Source organism: Panulirus ornatus, chromosome 66 (genome assembly GCF_036320965.1).
Source record: "Panulirus ornatus isolate Po-2019 chromosome 66, ASM3632096v1, whole genome shotgun sequence".
Lineage (NCBI taxonomy): Eukaryota > Metazoa > Arthropoda > Malacostraca > Decapoda > Palinuridae > Panulirus > Panulirus ornatus.
This window is the reverse complement of record NC_092289.1, coordinates 675048-695771: the sequence shown is the minus strand read 5'-3', so window position 1 is coordinate 695771 and position 20724 is coordinate 675048. Positions and strand designations below refer to the sequence as shown.

General features: G+C 43.3%; 1 protein-coding gene across 8 annotated transcripts in view; it reads right to left on the bottom strand.

Moving 5' to 3' along the window:
* LOC139746861 (uncharacterized) overlaps nt 1-20724 on the bottom strand; it is a 526669-nt gene that overhangs the window by 14474 nt on the left and 491471 nt on the right. For 6 of the 8 annotated variants that reach the window (XM_071658484.1, XM_071658485.1, XM_071658486.1 and 3 more), the window contains one exon: nt 52-230. In XM_071658484.1, coding sequence (XP_071514585.1) covers nt 52-230 — 179 coding nt within the window. Of the gene's footprint in view, nt 1-51; nt 231-4513; nt 12580-20724 lie in introns of those variants that run through there. The other 2 variants (XM_071658488.1, XM_071658487.1) reach the window with 2 other exon arrangements.

Sequence of the window (20724 nt, the reverse complement as noted above, 5' to 3'; positions counted from 1 at the left end):
ACACACACACACACACACACACACACACACACACACACACAGTGTACGTGCCTTGTTGGATGAGGCCATCATGTTTCGCTGGCGTTGCCGGACGGTCTCGGGGTAAACTTCGACACAACGGTCTTGCTGTGTCCGGTCCTCCTTCTGCTTGTCCTCGTGAGGGGCGTTGCGGTGGGCGTGGTGGTGTTCGTCCTTCTCCGAGTCTACTGGCGGGCCGGGGGATGGAGTGTCTGTCAAGATGAAAGAAAAAGATAATCACATGTTAGTTCAGAGTGACAGAGCCCTTCAGCACGTCAACATTATCTTTTGGTGGATATTCTCAAACACTTTATGCAGCCTGAAGTCTTCTTACAGGCTTCAGGTCTTATTATAAGTGATTCTAGTATCATTAATGTTTACGTTGAAGGAAGACACCATCTTCATTACATCCTCGTCAAACCTACATTAACATCGCCTTCAACAGTCTTTAATGATCTACCCCCCAGTATCACACGTCAAACATTCACAAGAATGGTAAGTGTTCATCGTGACGTTTGGCTTGATTATGAACACAAGAGCTCTCCACGAAGGAAATCAGAGACCAGAACTAAACCCTACAGTCAGACTGATGACTGAGCCTGTATACCCTGCAGTCAGACTGATGACTGAGCCTGTATACCCTGCAGTCAGACTGATGACTGAGCCTGTTAACAGTGATATCCTGAGGATTCTATGTACACTTCCTTCACTTTTACCTGGGTGGATTATACTTGGTCTATTTTCCCTTATGACGTGCACGACATCTGAAGATAATAATTTTCACCAAAAAAACAAAACAAAATCAAGTTGTGCGCCGATTATTAGCAACGCTATCACTAAAATCAACGATACTTCAACCTTGTTAGAGAGAGAGAGAGAGAGAGAGAGAGAGAGAGAGAGAGAGAGAGAGAGAGAGAGAGAGAGAGAGAGAGAGAGAGAGAGAGAAATGATAATGAGACACATTATACAAGATAATGAAGTATCAATAACAAACACACATAGGATGTTTGTGTGTGGATGTCTTCAACTTTTTCCTTAGTCGTTATATTAAGAACAACAACGAAAAGTTCTTAGTCGAACATTTCAGATCTATATTGAAATCCACGGAGACACACACACACTCAAAGTGAAACAAACAAGAGGAAATCGGATACAATGGTTCACATGTAATATTTAAGTATCATTTTGTAATATGGTTCGTAATACACAGGAACAATCATGTTGCATTAATGTAGTTCTTGACACTCGACTTTCCTCGACGTCGTTTTCCAACGTAATTAATAATGTACTTAGCTTTGAGATTGCCTGAGCTGGGGTGAGCGAGTATCAGTAAACTCTACAGAAAATAAGAATATTTCTTGGAAGTAAATAATGAGCGAAAAACATGACCTACTCCGCTGTGGTTGACGACTTTTGTAATATTCACAGACTTCGTTTTCTCTCCGTTTTCGTATCTGAGTGACGCAACTTTTATCGTGTTTAAAGTGTATGTTAAACACTCGTATCTCCCTTATCTCTCCCGGAACTCTGAGGAAATATGAGGCGATGTCAAGTCAGTGATATCCAACTTGCAAACCCACGATATATTTCGTCATACTTTCTTAATAAGGGTAAAGCAATGGCACATACCTCAACCCTTGGATTTGTGATATGCTATTCATATTTCACTCTATATACCATACCAGTCATTACCAGTGACTACATATCATACCAATCGGGCCATCTATCAACAACTGTACACCATACCAGTCTGGTCAGTTATCAATTACTATGTAAACAATGATTTAGGACTCCGGATTTACATCCACAACAACTGACATACCACATAAAGGGTACATACAGGTTGCGTCTTTCGGGCCGTGCGTTTTACTTACTGAAAAAACTTTTCCATAAAAGATGTTGCGATGTTTGTATCCCGGACACAACTTGTAAGAGTCAGGCAGTGCTATATGGCTATGGCTGGAGCATTAGCAAGTATGTGACGTACTTAGTGTAAATATGACACTAATACGAGTGTTGATGTAGAAGTTTCTCTCTCAGTGCTCCTTGTGCTGCCACCAACGCTTACTATGGACTTCATTTCCCAAATGCATTCATTCTGTTGACATCCTCTACCTCTTTCAGTATCACAGATTACCTCACCATCAGGTACAAGCTTTCTGTGAAATTATTAAGTGATCGTGATGGATAACTCACTCTTATCCACATGGAGAATTACATTGATAACAATAATGTTAGGTTTATGTATACGGAGAGAGATTATATTCATGACATAATATTCATCCCATTTGAACGATTAAACGAAAAAAGTACCTACCGAGCACAGTAGATACTGGAGGAGATACAAGGTAACTGGTACATACATCACTCTCAAGATTCATCAACAGACACAGTGCCAGGGTTGTCTAGCCTGATACCACACACACACACACACACACACACACGTACACACAGTCCTGGCTGTAGTTTCTCGCCGGCGCTGATGCGACGTCAGCAAAATGGATTCGTCCATTAGAATCTTTAGTACGTTACTCACTAATCCCAGCTACGCTGATCAGATCTGTCAATGAGGGTCATGTTAAGGACATGGACACTTCTGGTAGGCTCATTAGGCACGTCAGGGAAGGCTTTGTTTTCGGATATGGACACACTGGAGAAATGCAAGCCCCGTGAAAGGCTGTCGGCTGACCGGTCTGACCCAGCTGTGGCGCTTCACCCTAACCCAATTAGGAACCAATCAACCTACCAAGCAGAGGGTGAGCACCACTCATACAACACCGGAGGAAGAGGAACACAAGCTGATAGATTAAAAGTCCGATACGCTAACCACTACACACAGTCAAATCCAGAATGATCAAAAGAAATCAGGTTTTGCTATTCAGTCGTGTCTTGTGCGAAATAATTTTCGAAATATCAGCAAAATAACGATGAATTTTCCACGCTGAAGATACACACAAAACACTTAACACATCAATTTCAACTTATCTATATTTCACGGCAAATAAACCACTGATGTACGAGATCTGTACTGTACATCAGAAATCACTCACGGACTATTTCAAGGATTCTCACATGACTGCATCGCAGCAAAAACTGCGCCACACAGTCCGCAGCCTTTCACCTTCAGCTGAAGCACGTTCTTTGTACTACGAGAAACAGTAATAATACACGTGATGCCAGAACCACCACCAATATACCTCAAAACCCCTTGAGCATTACGGTACGACCCTTGGGTATGATGGCCTGGCATTTGATATGACCCGTAAGGGGTCAGGTCGAAAATCAGGTCATCATACCCAAGGGTCACACCGTTGTGCTCAAGAGGTTAACATGTTTGGCACAGGTGACCACTTGCCACCACACCCAGCTGTAGTGTACACCGCTCACCAGGATGGCAGCGCCACACTGGACAGCAGGGCCTGGCGTGTCTCACCAACAGGGTTAGTGTTGGGCAGAAACGTTAGCAGCTCGAAGTGTTTTTTCACCGTCATCTCTTGTACATATATCAATCTACATCAATAATATCGTCTGCTGTTCACATTTTTAAATGAATGATTTGTCAAAATCTTATGTTCAAACACTAAAATGTTATAAAAGGTTACGAAAATGATACAAGACCTGTGAACTGAAAGACAAGCCTATGAACACATGGCTTTTATTTCTGATCAACCAGAAACAATTTCTTGTTTTCTAATGATTAATTCACTGCCGCAGTGACTGGGAATCATACAGTGCACCACGGCCGCAGTGACTGGGAATCGTACAGTGCACACAGTACAGAGACAAGATCAGTGTAGTAACGTTCACCGTTAAGAAAAGCGGGATTAGGTTATTGTACACACTGAACGCTGCTCTCTCGTGATTAGTATTTAGAGCCACACATGTAAATTCTAACCTTTATGTACACTTCATGGACAGTAAATGTGTACAACGCTTATATGTGAATCATATGTGATGCAGATACATATTTTCATTCTTTGATAAAAAAAAATGAATCATTAATTTCTGTATTCAAGTTGTAACTGTCTGATTGCCAACTGTTCGAACAATAATGTATTTTCGTGTGAATAAATTTTCCTGATTCCTGACTGAACCTAATCTTGTATTCTTACTTAGAAGAAACAAATGTACTTATCAGTGCACTCACTCCTTCCTGAGTACGACGAATCAACCTTCAAGTGCGAAGACGATTCACCATACTCAAGGGTTAGGTCATCGACCTCAGTGGACTTAAGATGTCGTATTCAAGGGGTCAAGTCATGAATATAGAGGAAGAAGTTGACAGTAAACATGGATATGATATAAGCCAGACCTGTGGAGTGATGACGCTAAGGCTTCGTATACTTGTATATAGTTAACGTTAAGGTTGAGAACTACGAAGGCAAATCAGGGTGGTATGGGTGCTTCGTCAATGTCTCAGCTTTGGAATCGCTAAGAGGTAAAAGATGTTAGTATGCGTTATTCATTGCGTGTTAATGAATAAAAGGAAAGTTACCTTTCAGAACTTTGTGTCCAGAATGATTGTTTCCTAGTAATATTCCACCAGACTTCTCTCTGTACTGATGGCGAAGATTTAAGGATGGAAACTGTTGCTCCTGGATGCCCTGCCTCTCTGCCCATGTTTGGAAGGGTACATTTGGACGTTCCCACTGCGTCACAACACTGACGCCTTCCTTCCCCGACGGACCGTCGATACGGCTGGCTGAGACCCTGTAATCCTCGGGGTCATCGCATGTGACAAACATTTCTTCACCACTCCGATACGATGACACCGACTCGTGAATGTCTTCAAGTATAAGTGCTTCTTGGAGTTCGTCATTTTCCGATATCAGTGGTGGATCAGAAGCAGTCAGGGAATCTAGAGAACGAGGTTGTGAAGTGTAAGATATGTTCTCACTTACTTGTATCGGTGGTAAGGTTATGTGTAGGTTCCTCATGCCAGGGTCATGGGTGATGTCACCCTCACATACTCCTGGGGATGATGTAGCCTCGTCGGTTTCCATGGTAATGTCCCGCAAATCGTCCTTGTATGATGTTTCTGAATCCTCAACAGACTCGTCGTCATCATCCAGATACTGAGTCACATGTAAGTGTATGTCAACTGTGGGTAACCTGTGGTCACTGTACGACTGAGAAGTTGTCGTGGGATTTGGATAGTCGTCTCTTTGTAAACTCAGGATCACCTTTTTAGCCTTTCTGTTGACAGTAGAACTTTCGATACTACGAGTCTCATTATTACCCTCAGAGCTGCTCAACTCACACGGCGGCTTCGCGGGATAATCTGTGGTAAGTTGCTCTTGTTCAACCTCTTCTTGATCACCAGATCGTTGGTCTCCAGATATGAATTCTTCATTATCATTAGAAAAAGCATCTTTTACTGACATCCTGTCCTCAGCGCTCGATGAACTCTTGACACTCATGTCTTCACTCTCTGACTCGATCATTCCAGCCACTTCCTGCTTTACTTCTGCTGCGTTACATTTATTATCACTTGTACTGGAATTTACCCCACAGTGTATCTTCTGAATCTCCGTTTCTTCCTTCTTTTCTTCTTTGTTTACACTGTCGTCTCTATGAACACTCGCGGGTGACGCTCTCTCTTTTCCCTTCCTATGTCGTCTTACTGGTACAGAAGGAACCTCTCCGTCTTCTAAGATCTGAAGTTTCTCTTTATTTCTCATTTCCGATTGTATTTTTTCGAAAGGTGATGAGTGTTTGTTGTCCTCATAAAATTCCATGGATGAGTAAAAAGTAAAAATGCTCTGAAAACTTTCTACTGAATCTGCTGAGGATGGCTTAACGAAAGGAGCAAGTTCAGGTATCTCTGAAGGTGTGCTGGGCGAACACTGCATGTCATAGTTCTGTTTCCGGCCGAATATTTTCGGGAAACAGCTGACCTTTTCACCATTCTTTGGTTGATGTAAAATTTTCTTTCCAAAGTTATGCTGTAATGTGGAGTATAATCTCTTCCTCAGGGAACCTGTCCTTCTCATCGTGTTATCTTTCTTTTTCTCGACGTGAGTCGATCCCTCAGACGATCCCTCAGACACAGTACGGTTGCGCTTCTCAGGCAGGGGAGTGCTGGTGTGACGCTTAGAAGGGCTAGCATCAAATTCTTCTCTAGACTCACTGAGTAACATTACCGACACTCTCTCCGGCTGGCGAGGAAACAGAATTGGATCGTAATTCACTACGGACGATATCTCCGGGCAAGAGAATTTCAGTTCGCCAGAGGTATTGAGAGGCCGGCAAGTTGCCGTTGACGCTGCTCGTGCGACTGGCCTCCTGTTGCTGGAGGTGTGGACGTTGGGCGTCGAGGGAGGCATGGCTTGTGGTTTGTTTCGTCGAGGAAGTGAGTGAAATCTATTGGTTCTTCCCGGAGCTTTTGGCGTTGACTGAAGACTTCGAAAAGTATCCTTGGTATCTGGGGTGATGGTAGCTTGAATACTCTCAGGCAATTCGCTCCTTACCGATGGAGAAGTCTTTCTCTTCCTCGCTGGAGGCCGAGGAAACTCTTGATCTTTCTCAGGAATTGCTATTGCTGAAGAGGATCTGACATCCGTCTGAACGTCTCTATACTCCACATGGGACGCAGAAACATCTTCCATTACTCCCTCTGTGTCACATGAGGGAATATGTGAGGCAGAAACTAATACAGCTTCGGTGGTATTCGTACTTATATTATCATTATCGTTGACATCATCTTTATCTAACGTTTCCTTCGCTTCTAATTTCTCATTTTCTTCTATATCTAAAGTTTCTCCTGTCTGTTGGGAGATCATGGTATCTGGATTACTTGTTACTAAATCCTCGATCACAGCTGAGTTTGTATCGTGGTTACATTCACCTTTCCTCTGGCGTGCACCATCACCACTGGAGACTTCGAAATCGAAGAACGACTCCGCGGGCGGCTTTCCTGGAGCATTCGTGGTTTCCGTTACAGCCAGCTTACTATCTTCCTCGGATCTGAGGAGAATATCCTCCACATCATCGATAATGGCGTCTCTACTGACTTCCACCATCCCATTCTCCTCAGGTGGCACATCCGACTCATCGCCGTCACATGACGAGGTTCTTACACCACCTGAGTCGTTAGTATTCACCTCCGGCCTCACCTTCCCCGGATCATGAGGCCCTCGCTCAGGTGGGACCTGTTTTCCCAGTGGGTCTTCCGTTGCCTCACCTTCCGAACTTGACCCACAATCACCAGACAACTCATTTTCTTTATACAGAATGGCTTCATTTTCTCTCAAAGTCTCAGTATTTTGGGGGGTTACTATTGTGTTATCCACTTGAGCTGTCACAGTGGGTTGTTTACGGATCTTCTTACGCCTTACAGGTCTCGTTGGAGGTTTTGCAGGTGTGTTACTGGCCTGTACATCAACTGAGGACTCCTTTAACTTTGACGTGTTGTCATTGTTTTCAGTATTTTTAGGTTCACTTGACAGGCGACGTAAAAACAATCTCTTGGGTTTTGGAGGAGGACAGTCAGAAACAGTGGGAGTAGTGGCATCGGGACCTTGTGTCACGTGAGACGCAGATGAAGTATCACAATTCTGTTGACATGTTGTCATCTTACCACCATTTTCTCCTCCCTCAGATTCATTTCTTATAACCTCATCAAAATTCTGTTTTGTCATGGGATCGTATGTTACATCTTTCTTTTCTGGAACATGATCCTGTTCCTGTGTGGCAGATTCTAGTTTGATCGCATCATCTTGTTTTGATGGCGGATGTTCTACTTTTCCACTGTCATTCGTTGGAAGCACCTCGATCGCGTCGTTGTCACTGCTTTCCTCTTCGTTAACAGGTGTCTGTTTACTGTTTTTGAAGAATGATCGTCGATCTGCAAGGGATAATGATTCATAGTTCCTTCTGCTCTCACCTACAGCTTTGCTGTACTCCTCAGTAAACTCATCCTGGTTTACTATGTTGTCTTGTGTAATCAGTGTCTCAGACAAGACGTCCACCTGCGAACTTGATGGTGCCATACCACCCCTGACTTGTGGCGGTGGTGGGATATGATTATCTTCACTCGACCTGTTTACATCCTCATTCTTAGTGTTATGATCTGGCTCACGTTCTGACGTCAAACAGAACACGACCCAGTCATCTGACAGCATCGACATGTCACTGCTCTCACGGACACCGTCCGCCCTCGCACAGTCCAGGAGAGGACGGCCATCAACGTCATCAGCAGGGACAGAGGGCGTCCGGAAGCCACTGGTCTCTGAGTCAATAGGACAAAGCTCAACTTCCGCAGTGTTACAACTTGTATGTAAAATATCTTCTGGGACACCAGCTTCCGCCATAGGTGTTACAGATCTGAAAATGTTATCCGTTATTGCACTTAACGTCACATCCTCTGTGGCTGGAGCGCTACTGATAGTGTTTACGTCTGAGTTATGTGTGGCGCTGCTAACATAGCCTGAATCTATATTCATATCACCGGCAGGGCGTGGATTAGCATTATTACCTGTGTTTACAACACCGGTGTCCCCTTCTTTACTTGTGTTGAAGGTCATAGTTTTAATGCCCTCATCTGAGTATCTCACATGTACGTCTAAATCTTTTCTTGAATAGAGATCTGAACTAGTTATATCATCAGCTGTAGTGCTAGCAAGATCTGAACTAGCTTTATCATTAGCTGCAGAACTAGCGAGATGGGAACTGGCTTTGTCATTATCTATAGGATTCGCAAGACGTGGACTAGGTTCCTCATTGGCTGGCTTGCTATCGACGCTTGAGGTAACCTCACCTTCTGTAGGGACGTTCTCAATGGCACAGACGTCAGGCAAGTCAGGTTCTTGAGTCTGAGCACGTCTGTAATCCTCACCCACCTCAGCTGCAGTAATTACCTGACTCTCATCCACGTCTTCTGTGTGTTTGTCGTCAGTGCCAACTGTGATGAAGATGTCATCATTAACTATATTTCTATTGCCACTTTCAGTTGTGGTTGTGATGTCAGTACAGGTTGTATGTGTGTCATCAGATGTGCTCGTAATCTCAGAGTCGTCTGTGTTTCTGACATCCTTGTTACTGCTGCCCTTCCCAACTATACTTGTGACGTCAACGTTAGCTGGAGTATCTACCCTCATACTGTTCTCACAGTAATTTCCACTTATCATTCCAGTATCAAACGCATCACTGAGATCATAATCAGCCATCCTTTTATCGTGAGTATTAGTTGTACAGGTGACTTCACTATTAACAATGTTTCTTACTTCAGAATTAGTAGTCATTCTGCAGTCATCATCAACTGTGTTGGTAACTTCAGCATTAGTTGTGTTTCTAATTTCAGTTTCAACTGTGTTGATGATTTCCTGATAAGATTTGTTTCCGACTTCAACAACAACTGTCTTCATGCTGTCGTTTTCTGCTGATGTGTTGACTTCAGCATTACCTGTGTCTCTGATATCATTATCAGCTTTACTTGTGTTATCATCACTAGAACTGCTGATGATTTCGGTAAAAGCTGTGTTCCTGGTGTCACTTTCAATTACTCCTCTGTTATGACTCTCAACAGGGTTTATGTCTTTGTCTTTAGGACCACCTGTTGTGGTGATTTCACTATCGGCTGTGCTTCTCTCACTTGTAATATCAGAATGTACACTGTCATCATCACGTATGCTGGCGAGTTCACCATTAGTTATATGCGAGATGTTGGTGTTTGCTATGTTTGTGATGACGGTGTTAACTGCTTTTTTTAAGTCAGCTGTGCTCGTAATGCCCGTGTCTGATGCGCTTTCGAGATAAGTTTCATCACTGTATGTTCTGTCTTTATCAACTGATTTCGTCATGTCACTGTCATTCGAGTGCATGACATGAGCACCCGATGCATTTCTGATGACCATATCAGCTGTGTCTGTGGTGTTAGATTCATCTGTGTTTGTATTATCAGCGGCATTTGTTATTAATATGGCAGCATCAACTGCGTTTTTTGGGTCAGTGGTTTCATCTATGACGACAGCGTCTGATGTGCTCATGACGTGCGTATTTTCTAAGACGTTAGCACCAGCTGTGAACGTAGGCTCAGTAGTGGCTGTGTTGGCGCCATCAGTATGAACACTGCTCGGGGTGCCAGCGTGAGAAGAGTCGGTCAGAAGGTTGACATTTGTGGTCGCTACCACGGAGTCAGATCCAGTAATGTCAAGGCTGTTACCGCTTGAAGGAGCTTCATGCATCATGGCTACGACCGAATCACTAGTACTGTGCAGCCTTTCTGTGACACCAATATTATCGTCCACTGAAATACCTTCAGCTTCGCCGTTACTGTTTGAATGTTCTCAGCAACATGGTGACTGGTGCCGACAATGGCTGGACTAGACTGAGGTTCTGTTGTATTTTCGATAGGAAGCTTCCGGGAGTCTCTCGTGTCTGGATTTTCGGTTAATACGTTTTCAACTGTATCGCTTTGGGAAGGATTTCCAGTAGTATGAACAATACTCCCTTCTTCCCTTACGATATCCTGGGACGTAGGGTCACTGGACACGTCCATTCCCTCTTCAGTTATGTCGTACAATTCCATTTTCACAGAATCCGTATCTTCGTCGGACGATACCTCGAATTCGTAAATGGTGGAGAGGATCCGCTCTCCAGTTAATATGTCGAAGTATGGCTCGGTGCTGGAGTAACCCCAAGACTCATCCCGCATCTCGAAATTGTAATCGATCAGCATGTCTTTTGAAGCCTCGTCCAGCTCAGGGAATGGAGGCATAACCTGCATGTAGAAGTCTTCATCCTCTGGAAGACAACCCAGCAAATTACATGAATTATCTATTTCTGGAACGAAATCATTTGCATTTTCAAATATCTCTGCGTCTACTTCCCTCTCGAAGTTTCCGAGATAAGTTTCAGGTACGTCGTGCGGTGTTTTCTGACAAGGTGTGTAAGTGTCGTTAATATCTGGATCATAGGCAGAGGCTTCAACCTCAGCATGATCAGTAATCGAATTAGTTTTGTGATGCTGGATGAGCATTATACCCTCCTTAAGGCTAGGAGATCGGTGCTGCAAACGCCCGACGCTCCGTTTTATGGGGTCGAATTCTGCGAACGGGTGACTACCACTTGCTAAAGTACAATTGATAAAAAAATCATTGGACATTGGAACATACCATGACATGTCTGCTGAACCATCATCACTGCCAGAATTAATGTTGTTCTCATAATTATGTGAATTTCCAAGTTCAGACGTTGTTTTATGAGTCGTTTTGTCAGCCTGTGCTTCATCATCATCTGCTTCCAAGGAATCAGAGTAATCAGACTCTGTCGTGCCATGCTCAGAAATGCCACTATCTGTCATGAGGGAGTCAGTGTTATTCTTGCAGGACATTCGTGACCCTACTGGGATTCGGGGGGAGTGGCCCGGAAATATGGACTCCTCCCTCATCTCCGTTGGGCTGACGTCCGTCGAAGTGGAAGAGGAAAAGTTCTCCTGAAGGTCAGACATTGGGCTCTCTGGACTGGAAGATCTGCAGACTTTCCCTTGTTCACATCCAACCTCGTGAGACACAGCCTCTACACTCACCAGGGTTGTTAGACTACTGAGATCCATAGCCTCACATGTGAAAGTCTTACCTGCTGAAATAACTCTGTCCTCAACATTCCGGGAGTTCCCTGCTTTCTCAGGTTCTTTCAATGAATGGGCGTCCTTGTTTATATCTTCACCAGCAGTATTATCTCGCACAGCTGTTGCTACACAAGTATTCGATGACGAGAGTACCTGATCTGTGTCACACTTTTCATACACAATTGTATTTTCATTGTCGTGTTTACAATGATGTAATTTATTTTGAATGTCTAAGACGCCAGCAGCTAAATGTAACATACTCTGGCACAACGTATTCCAGTCAACAAATTACGCTTCCACTCGCTTTGTAAAATATTAAAGCACTTGACACTAATGCTTGAAATTGTATATTGCAAAATATGAAAGGCAAGACACCAGTGCAAAGAAACCACAGACACCACACACAAAAGTTGGATCACAAATGTATCACTACTGTCCTGGCAGCTCACCACAGTTGGCACCTCCGATTAACTGTTCACTCCGATGTGGCTGGCTGAGGGATTACTAGTCAGGCAGGTCTTACACAACCTTGTGCTCGCTCTAAGACACTTTCTGAACAACGGTATACCTCACAAGTCGAAAATATCAAGAGATGTTCGTTAGTTAAGCAATTCTCAGTAAATTAAATCCTGTCTCCTTACACTTAGTTTCTAAAGTTCTGTTCTGTTAAGGTCACTCCACTAGTTGGGGGAAAAAAGTCATCTGGATTGAATATGGAAACGAATGGAACTTATATTTTCACCATCAACCGTCCGAGGATGGAGTAGCGCCAGCTCCCGGTCACAGCAGCTCTCAGCCTCACATTCACCTGAGCACTGGCCAGACGAGCCTAGATGTGTGAGATACCCGGCATACATTTCATAATACAGGAACTGTGCGACCTATGCAGTTGCCTGCTACTTATCTGCAGTAGGACACCTTAATGATATCTTTCTTTTCAAGAAAGAAATAGAAAAAGAGTAACTTATAACCTAATGTCAAGATGAATTGATAATAACTTAAGAGGTACGGGAGGCCAAGCAATGATGTTTTCCATCCTGACTATACACTGGGTCTGGTTCTACTCGGCACATCACACACACAGTCACCGAGTTTCCTGTGACCACAACACCACCGAGGCCCTTGGCAGACTGCTCAGCCCTTCATCCATACCCGGGCAGGCGCTGGGCGATGAAGGGCACGTGGTGGGGGGTGGCTGGGAGGGCAGACCTCTGGTGGGGAGGGTTCAGAACGGAGGGCAGCAGTGGGACCAGGAGGGAAAGTGAGTGGGATCCGCTTTGCATGCAAGATAATGTCACACGCTCAAGGTCTACGGGTATGCAGCTCTGAAGCTGTGGTATCTCGCTGCGGGGCAATAATAGCACGAAATCAGATCACAAGACATGATCCTCGGTGTACACGGCAATGGAGTGTTCAACATAATCCAAAACAAACAAATCCCAGACCTTGAGCCAGACACGATCACGCGCACCTTATGAAGTGATCAGGTTGTTCTTCGTATATACATGATCCAATATACGTCAAGCAATATTACTGCCAACGAAACCAAAAATCACAACTGGAAATATGTACAAAACCCAAATCTTTCGTCACTCTGTAAAGAAATAGTCAAGTACAAGTCAGGCAGCGGCAGTAGAGGGTCTTGGGTTAGTAGGTTAACAGGGCCCAGCTACCCTCACTCCTAAAATAGATAAACATTTGGCACATAACGAGTACAACCGCCTTAAGAAAGTGTACATGGATCCCTCAACGATACCTGGCTTCCAGTGAAGTGCGTTATGAAAAAAAGTGATGTAGCACATAGCAACTACATGCACCTCAGTATAATGTGATAATAAACGTATTCAAATGATATCTTAGTCGTATCAATTCCAGCCCACACACACACACACACACACACACACACAACACACACACACACACACACACACTATGGGTCTCATCGAGAGCACAATTCCTTGCCGTACTATATAAACACCAGGACACACTCAGGAAGGAGTTTTAGGGAAATTATATATATAAAAAAATGAATATGAAATATGACTGTGTGGCAGGCAGGACCTCTGTTCCAGGCGGATAAAGTCCTCAACGCTGCTGTGTTCTGTTCCGTTCCTGTTCATTAACCAAGGTCCAGCCTCATCGTACGTGACTTTCCGTATGTCACATATGTAAAGAATTTAGGTGTGCATCCAGGCGATCAGTGTATATACATTATATTTAAATTTATCTATAATTATATATCTTTACTATATAATGCATATACATTCATACATAATACATACATGGTCATGCATAAAATGCGTATCAATATCTATCTATCTATCTATCTATCTATATATATATATATATATATATATATATATATATATATATATATATATATATATATATATATACATATCCAGGATGCTTTTAGGAATCCAAGTTTTCAAAATCAGGTTTTAATCAGGAGTATGGAAATGATGCAGTACAATGAAAGTTCTTCACCAAGACTATACTTCTTGTCGTCAAATGAGGGTGATCAAAGCTTCGCCGTAGGTGACTTTTAACTCCTTGTGTAACCTCTTCCAGGTGAAGTCCGGTAACACCTACACACACTCACACATATATTGTTATAAAGCATGAGGTATGAGACGTGTGAATGGTACTAAACAAGTTCAACCTTATGAAATCCATAGCCAAGATGACCAGTGTTGACAGATCCTCAGCTGGGGGGGAGCCGTGAACACTCGCCACCCATGACTTGTGCTTATCATTGTTGGTCAGATTTTGTACCATGCATGTCTCTCTTCCATCCCAGGTTATATAAGACGCATATTTCATGATATATTCAAATCATCATCTTCTATGTACGGTGGTATGTATATGATCCTCAACGTAACCTTTCCTTTACCAAGTTCACATTGTGAAAATGTTTATAGTATCTATATCCACATTATGAAGTATTTATAGTGTCTATATCCACATTATGAAGTATTTATAGTGTCTATATTCACATTATGAAGTGTATACAGTATCTATATCGTCTTCATATTTTCTTACAATGTTTATCAGGTTTACGTCTGGTAATGAGTAATGTTATCTTCGTAAAGTTACCAGTTCGTCTACATCTAATGTTCTTCATATTGCCACACCTGCGTTTCCACCACCAGAGTGGGTCGACTCCTTCATATATGTACATACAGAGCTCTGATGCTGGTGCCTTGTTTCATCTGTTCGTGGCGCTGCCTCGCTAACGTGGGAATTGGCAATGAAATTTGAAAAAAATAAAATAAATAATCTATCTATTTACCTATCTGTTTATCTATCTATACACACACACACACACACACACACACACACACACACACACACATATATATATATATATATATATATATATATATATATATATATATATATATATATATATATATCATGTCCGTGTGGAGCTGAACCATAACTAGTAGGGCAGACAGGAGGGAGTGCAGAGTGATCACCAGGCCAGTCAGTGGTGGAGGGGGCCGGCCGGCTGGCTGGCTGGTGACGAAACTGATGGAGTGTAGAGGTCAACTTTCACTGTGGGTTTGTAGCGCCAACAGCGATAGCGCCAGGGATGAATCTAGTCACCATTAGGGGTCATGGGGTGAATCCTGGGCTGTTCCAGTCATGGTGTAAAGGTGAATTTTGTGTCTTCATGACTGCAGAGTAAGATTGGTCAATATAACAGCCGTGTGGACTGTGGCTTCCTGCCTGACTGTCACATGATCACAGCGATCGTAATTCACATCACAGGTGGGGTTACCGCCGCTCTGAATGGTAATGGGTAATGGAGACATGTATACTGCGCACCGTAAGAGAAGCCTTGACGACAATAAGTTTGCGGAAGCCACCGTTACTTATTTTCTGTTTTACTCAGTTTAGGATGGACAAAATCTTGACATCCAAACTCTGATGAAGGAAATATCCTTCATGAAGATAAGAGAGACACAGGTGTTCTACTGTAGCTACAGAGACACACTCACAACAACACAAATACACTTAAAGTTTACACAAACACAATTCTGCACACATATAAACAGACACTAAACAAAAACAATTACAAAAACAGCACGTACATGCATCCTCACAGACGAACAACACATCTGCACACAAATAACATGTACCTAAGACTTACGTAACCTATCACATGTACACTCACACACAAAAGGAAAACACAAACACGGAGAAACATTTACGCAAACACATACATACACAAGTGTAAACTCAACTCACTGCGTACAGTCAAGATACCTTCCCGTACAGGAAAACGTCCTCCCTGAACGGTAACAAACGGGTAATGACACATGGGAATGAAAAACAGGCAAACACAAACAAACAAAACTTTTACATTCTCTCTGACACACACACACACACACACACACACACACACACACACACACTTGATCACCGTTTCCCGTGTTAGCGAGATAGCGCCAGGAACAGATGTAAAATGGCCAAATCCGCTTAAATCCATTCTCTAGCAGCCGTGTGTAATGCACCGAAATGATAAATCCTTATCCACAACCAGGCCCCACGGAGCTTTCTATATGTTCTTATTCAGTCCACTGACAGCACGTCGATCCCAGTATACCATATCGTTCCAATTCACTCTATCCCTACCACGCCTCTCACCCACCCTAATGTTCAGGCTCCGATCGCTCAAAATATTTTTCATTCCATCCTTCCACCTCCATATAAACATGAGATGGAGGGAGAGTTAGAAATGAGATTGACGTTCTGAAGATGTCGACTGGCCCTTGCACCGTGTTTGTAACAGAACTCATCAGTCACATAATGAACAGAAACCGAGACGACACAGTTGTCACAACTCGTATGTCAGAGTCTGCAAACCCAGCCAGGTTATGACCACAATCTGTGGAGTCGAACTTCACTCCGAGCCTGAGGTAATGGAGTACACCTTGCGTTCTCTTACCAGTGTCTTGTAGGGTGTTGCAGAAGAACCCATGATATCTCCATGATATACGTCATGCCTAATATGTATGATGCAATAACGTTTGATGAAGATCCTATAATGGAGGTAATATCAGTGCGTTTAGAAGTTATTATGGCAGGGTCAGCAAGTGTGCAAGGAGGGTTATACGTGTGCACGGAGAAAACAGATCGTCTGAGGAAGTCATCTGTGAGAGGATAGTAATAGTGTCCTACACTCCTAAACTATATAGATGTGGAGCAGAAGGCTCCTTTCTACTCTTTATGAATGTTGTACCCTGAGTAACACTATAACATGGGATCGAGAGATGGACTTTAAATCTTCATGGTATCGCTGGTGAGTTTCTACGAGAGCTTGTGGTGTGTATGTGGTTAGCAGTAAAGAAGTGCGTGTGTAGTGGTGTGGTAGTAAGTATGTGTGTGCTGGTGTGGTAGTTTTTCAGCACAACTAACACGACAATGTATTTATGTCAGTGACGAGATCTCTGATGCTATCTTCGTCACTGATATAAAACATTAAAAAAAGAATGATATGATGTTAGCAGTTCAGTTTGCTGCTACATACACAAAGTGATATTCTAATTATGGGGCCTAAATGATGTCTGATTAGATTGAGAACGTAATGATACTCCGGAGCTCAAACAAAAAACGAAAGATTGTATTCGGAGACGCTGAAACTACTGATGCAAAAACCCACAATAATCATGAGAGAGAGAGAATGACATGTATAACATGATACAACAGAGTGCCTGCTTCTGCTTCGCTTAACGTGTCCACGTGTGTGACTTCCTGGTCATGAGCCAAATATTGATGTTCGTTTTCAACGTGCAATATTTCGTCATTGGTTTATGCAACATCTCATGGTCATACTCAGTCCTTATTAATAAGTCTGCGACTCGGTCTTGATTACAGTCATTATAAATGGTTAATGCTGCTATAAAAGGGAGCAATTTTGTTTTCAACACAAGAATTTGCGTTTTTGCACGAACGTACACAACCCACATAAGAATCGGTTCGATTGTGTGGTGATGATGACGAGTCTCTGCGGCCAGCGGCCAGGATCCTTACCTCTCACTCATGTCCATCTGAGCCACACGAGCAGATATCACGATCTTGAGGAATGGCTTTCGAAGTTATCACACAGTGACAATACCTGGTGCGTGTGTGTGTGTGTGTGTGTGTGTGTGTGTGTGTGTGGCTAAAGAACTGATCATATATATTTCTGTTTCATTCCGAGAATCCCAACCAAGCCCCTTTCTAAAATGCTGGTTTTTCCACTTCAACCTAACAAAAACTCATAATTTTTCCTCTTCTTTCTTTACTTAATTTATCATTATTGCTTTTTCTAGTTCATTAAGTCCTCGTCTCGACGACAACGCTATTCCGTGAGTGTGGGCAACAATATCATAGATATTAATTGTATGACTCACACTGTACAAGCTGAAGCACTAACTATTTTCATGTATCATATCTTTCTGCCTGGTGGTTCACAGAACTTGCGTAACTAATACCTAAGACAAAAACTCCGGCCGGATATCGAACGGAAAAACCCTAGTAAACGACTGACCGAAAATCAGTTGACCTAAGAATATTCACCTTAATCCTGAGCGGCTGTACGAACGTTCCTGTACTTAATACAAACCATCTACTGAAGGTTAACATACGGGAATCCATACCTTACGTTAACCACACAAAGATTAAAATACCTGATGAAGCACCACCGACAAGGGCGCTAAACACCACGAATAAAAAGTATATGAAACGAGAAGTATGTAGTGGACTGATCTGACCCCAAACAGGCCATGCGAAATGCCTGGAGGTCAGGCGGTCAAACACACACACCCACGTCACTGCTCACTCACTCGGTACTCGCTCAGAAAAAGCAACAATCTGCGCCTTGTCAGGGAACACAATGTGGGCGCGTTCTAGCAACCGATTCAGGGTGCATGGTGTTGTAAGTGTGTAGGTGAGCGAACTGTGGCAAGAGGTTGGGTGGCTGGGGCGTATCAACTGAGTTAGTGGGTGGGTTGTGGCAATACGTTGGGCGGACGATGTGTGACGTCTAGGTTAGTGGGTGGGTTGTGGCAATAAGTTGGTAGGTCGAGGTGTGACGCTTGAGCAGGTGGGCTAGGCTTGGCTTGAGTGGGTGTGTTCACTAGGTGTGCAGTTTAGGGACATCCTGTCTGCTTAACATAAACACTTCCTGTACATATGTACTTGGCGAACTTGATACTGATGTGGAGCAAGCTGTGTGTGTGTGTGTGTGTGTGTGTGTGTGTGTAAGCGAAGGACTCCCTTCACGTGTAGGAGGGAAACTTTTTTCTCGTGTGTGTATGTGTGTGTGATGTGTGTAGGAGTAAGAGCGACTGGACAAGATGTTGCCGGACCAGTCGTGCCTGGTTAAGCTAGACTGGTGGTGTGAGGGACTCGCTCTACACTGGTGCTGCTCTCACTAGTCATGGCTATGTCGTGTGTAACCACCTTAGTATGTGTGGTTGGTGATTACTTTACATAGGGAAACACAGTCAGTACTTCTACATGGAAGTGATACTTAGATGTTTTGCGATGGACATGAAAATGGGGAACTCACTCCTTTGGAGGTTCTCATGGTGTATACAGTTCAGGGCCTGAGAGTATGTGTTTATGGGAGACTTGATCACGTGACTGGAGACCTTACTTACTTTAACTTCCCAACTCGGGAGTATGAACTGGGTGCCTGCTATTATCTTATGCCCTCCTCTTTTCTTTTTTTACCTCCTGTCTTTCCACAATTTCGCTAACCTCTCTAATCTCATTATGAATAAATCGTCTGGTCATAACAACTACTGATATTCGTGATATATAAATTAAATCTACATTTGGAAAGCAACATCATGAATGTCTTTCTTCAGCCCTTTCACATGCAACTTCCAAGATATAGGATTTATGTGGGCCTTTGTGTGTGTGTGTGTATATATATATATATATATATATATATATATATATATATATATATATATATCTTTTTTTTTTTTTTTTTTTTTTGCTTTGTCGCTGTCTCCCGCGTTTGCGAGGTAGCGCAAGGAAACAGACGAAAGAAATGGCCCAACCCACCCCCATACACATGTATATACATACGTCCACACACGCAAATATACATACCTACACAGCTTTCCATGGTTTACCCCAGACGCTTCACATGCCTTGATTCAATCCACTGACAGCACGTCAACCCCGGTATACAACATCGCTCCAATTCACTCTATTTCTTGCCCTCCTTTCACCCTCCTGCATGTTCAGGCCCCGATCACACAAAATCTTTTTCACTCCATCTTTCCACCTCCAATTTGGTCTCCCTCTTCTCCTCGTTCCCTCCACCTCCGACACATATATCCTCTTGGTCAATCTTTCCTCACTCATTCTCTCCATGTGACCAAACCATTTCAAAACACCCTCTTCTGCTCTCTCAACCACGCTCTTTTTATTTCCACACATCTCTCTTACCCTTACGTTACTTACTCGATCAAACCACCTCACACCACACATTGTCCTCAAACATCTCATTTCCAGCACATCCATCCTCCTGCGCACAACTCTATCCATAGTCCACGCCTCGCAACCATACAACATTGTTGGAACCACTATTCCTTCAAACATACCCATTTTTGCTTTCCGAGATAATGTTCTCGACTTCCACACATTCTTCAAGGCCCCCAGAATTTTCGCCCCCTCCCCCACCCTATGATCCACTTCCGCTTCCATGTTTCCATCCGCTGCCAGATCCACTCCCAGATATCTAAAACACTTCACTTCCTCCAGTTTTTCTCCATTCAAACTCACCTCCCAATTGACTTGGCCCTCAACCCTACTGTACCTAATAACCTTGCTCTTATTCACATTTACTCTTAACTTTCTTCTTTCACACACTTTACCAAACTCAGTCACCAGCTTCTGCAGTTTCTCACATGAATCAGCCACCAGCGCTGTATCATCAGCGAACAACTGACTCACTTCCCAAGCTCTCTCATCCCCAACAGACTTCATCCTTGCCCCTCTTTCCAAAACTCTTGCATTCACCTCCCTAACAACCCCATCCATAAACAAAGTAAACAACCATGGAGACATCACACACCCCTGCCGCAAACCTACATTCACTGAGAACCAATCACTTTCCTCTCTTCCTACAC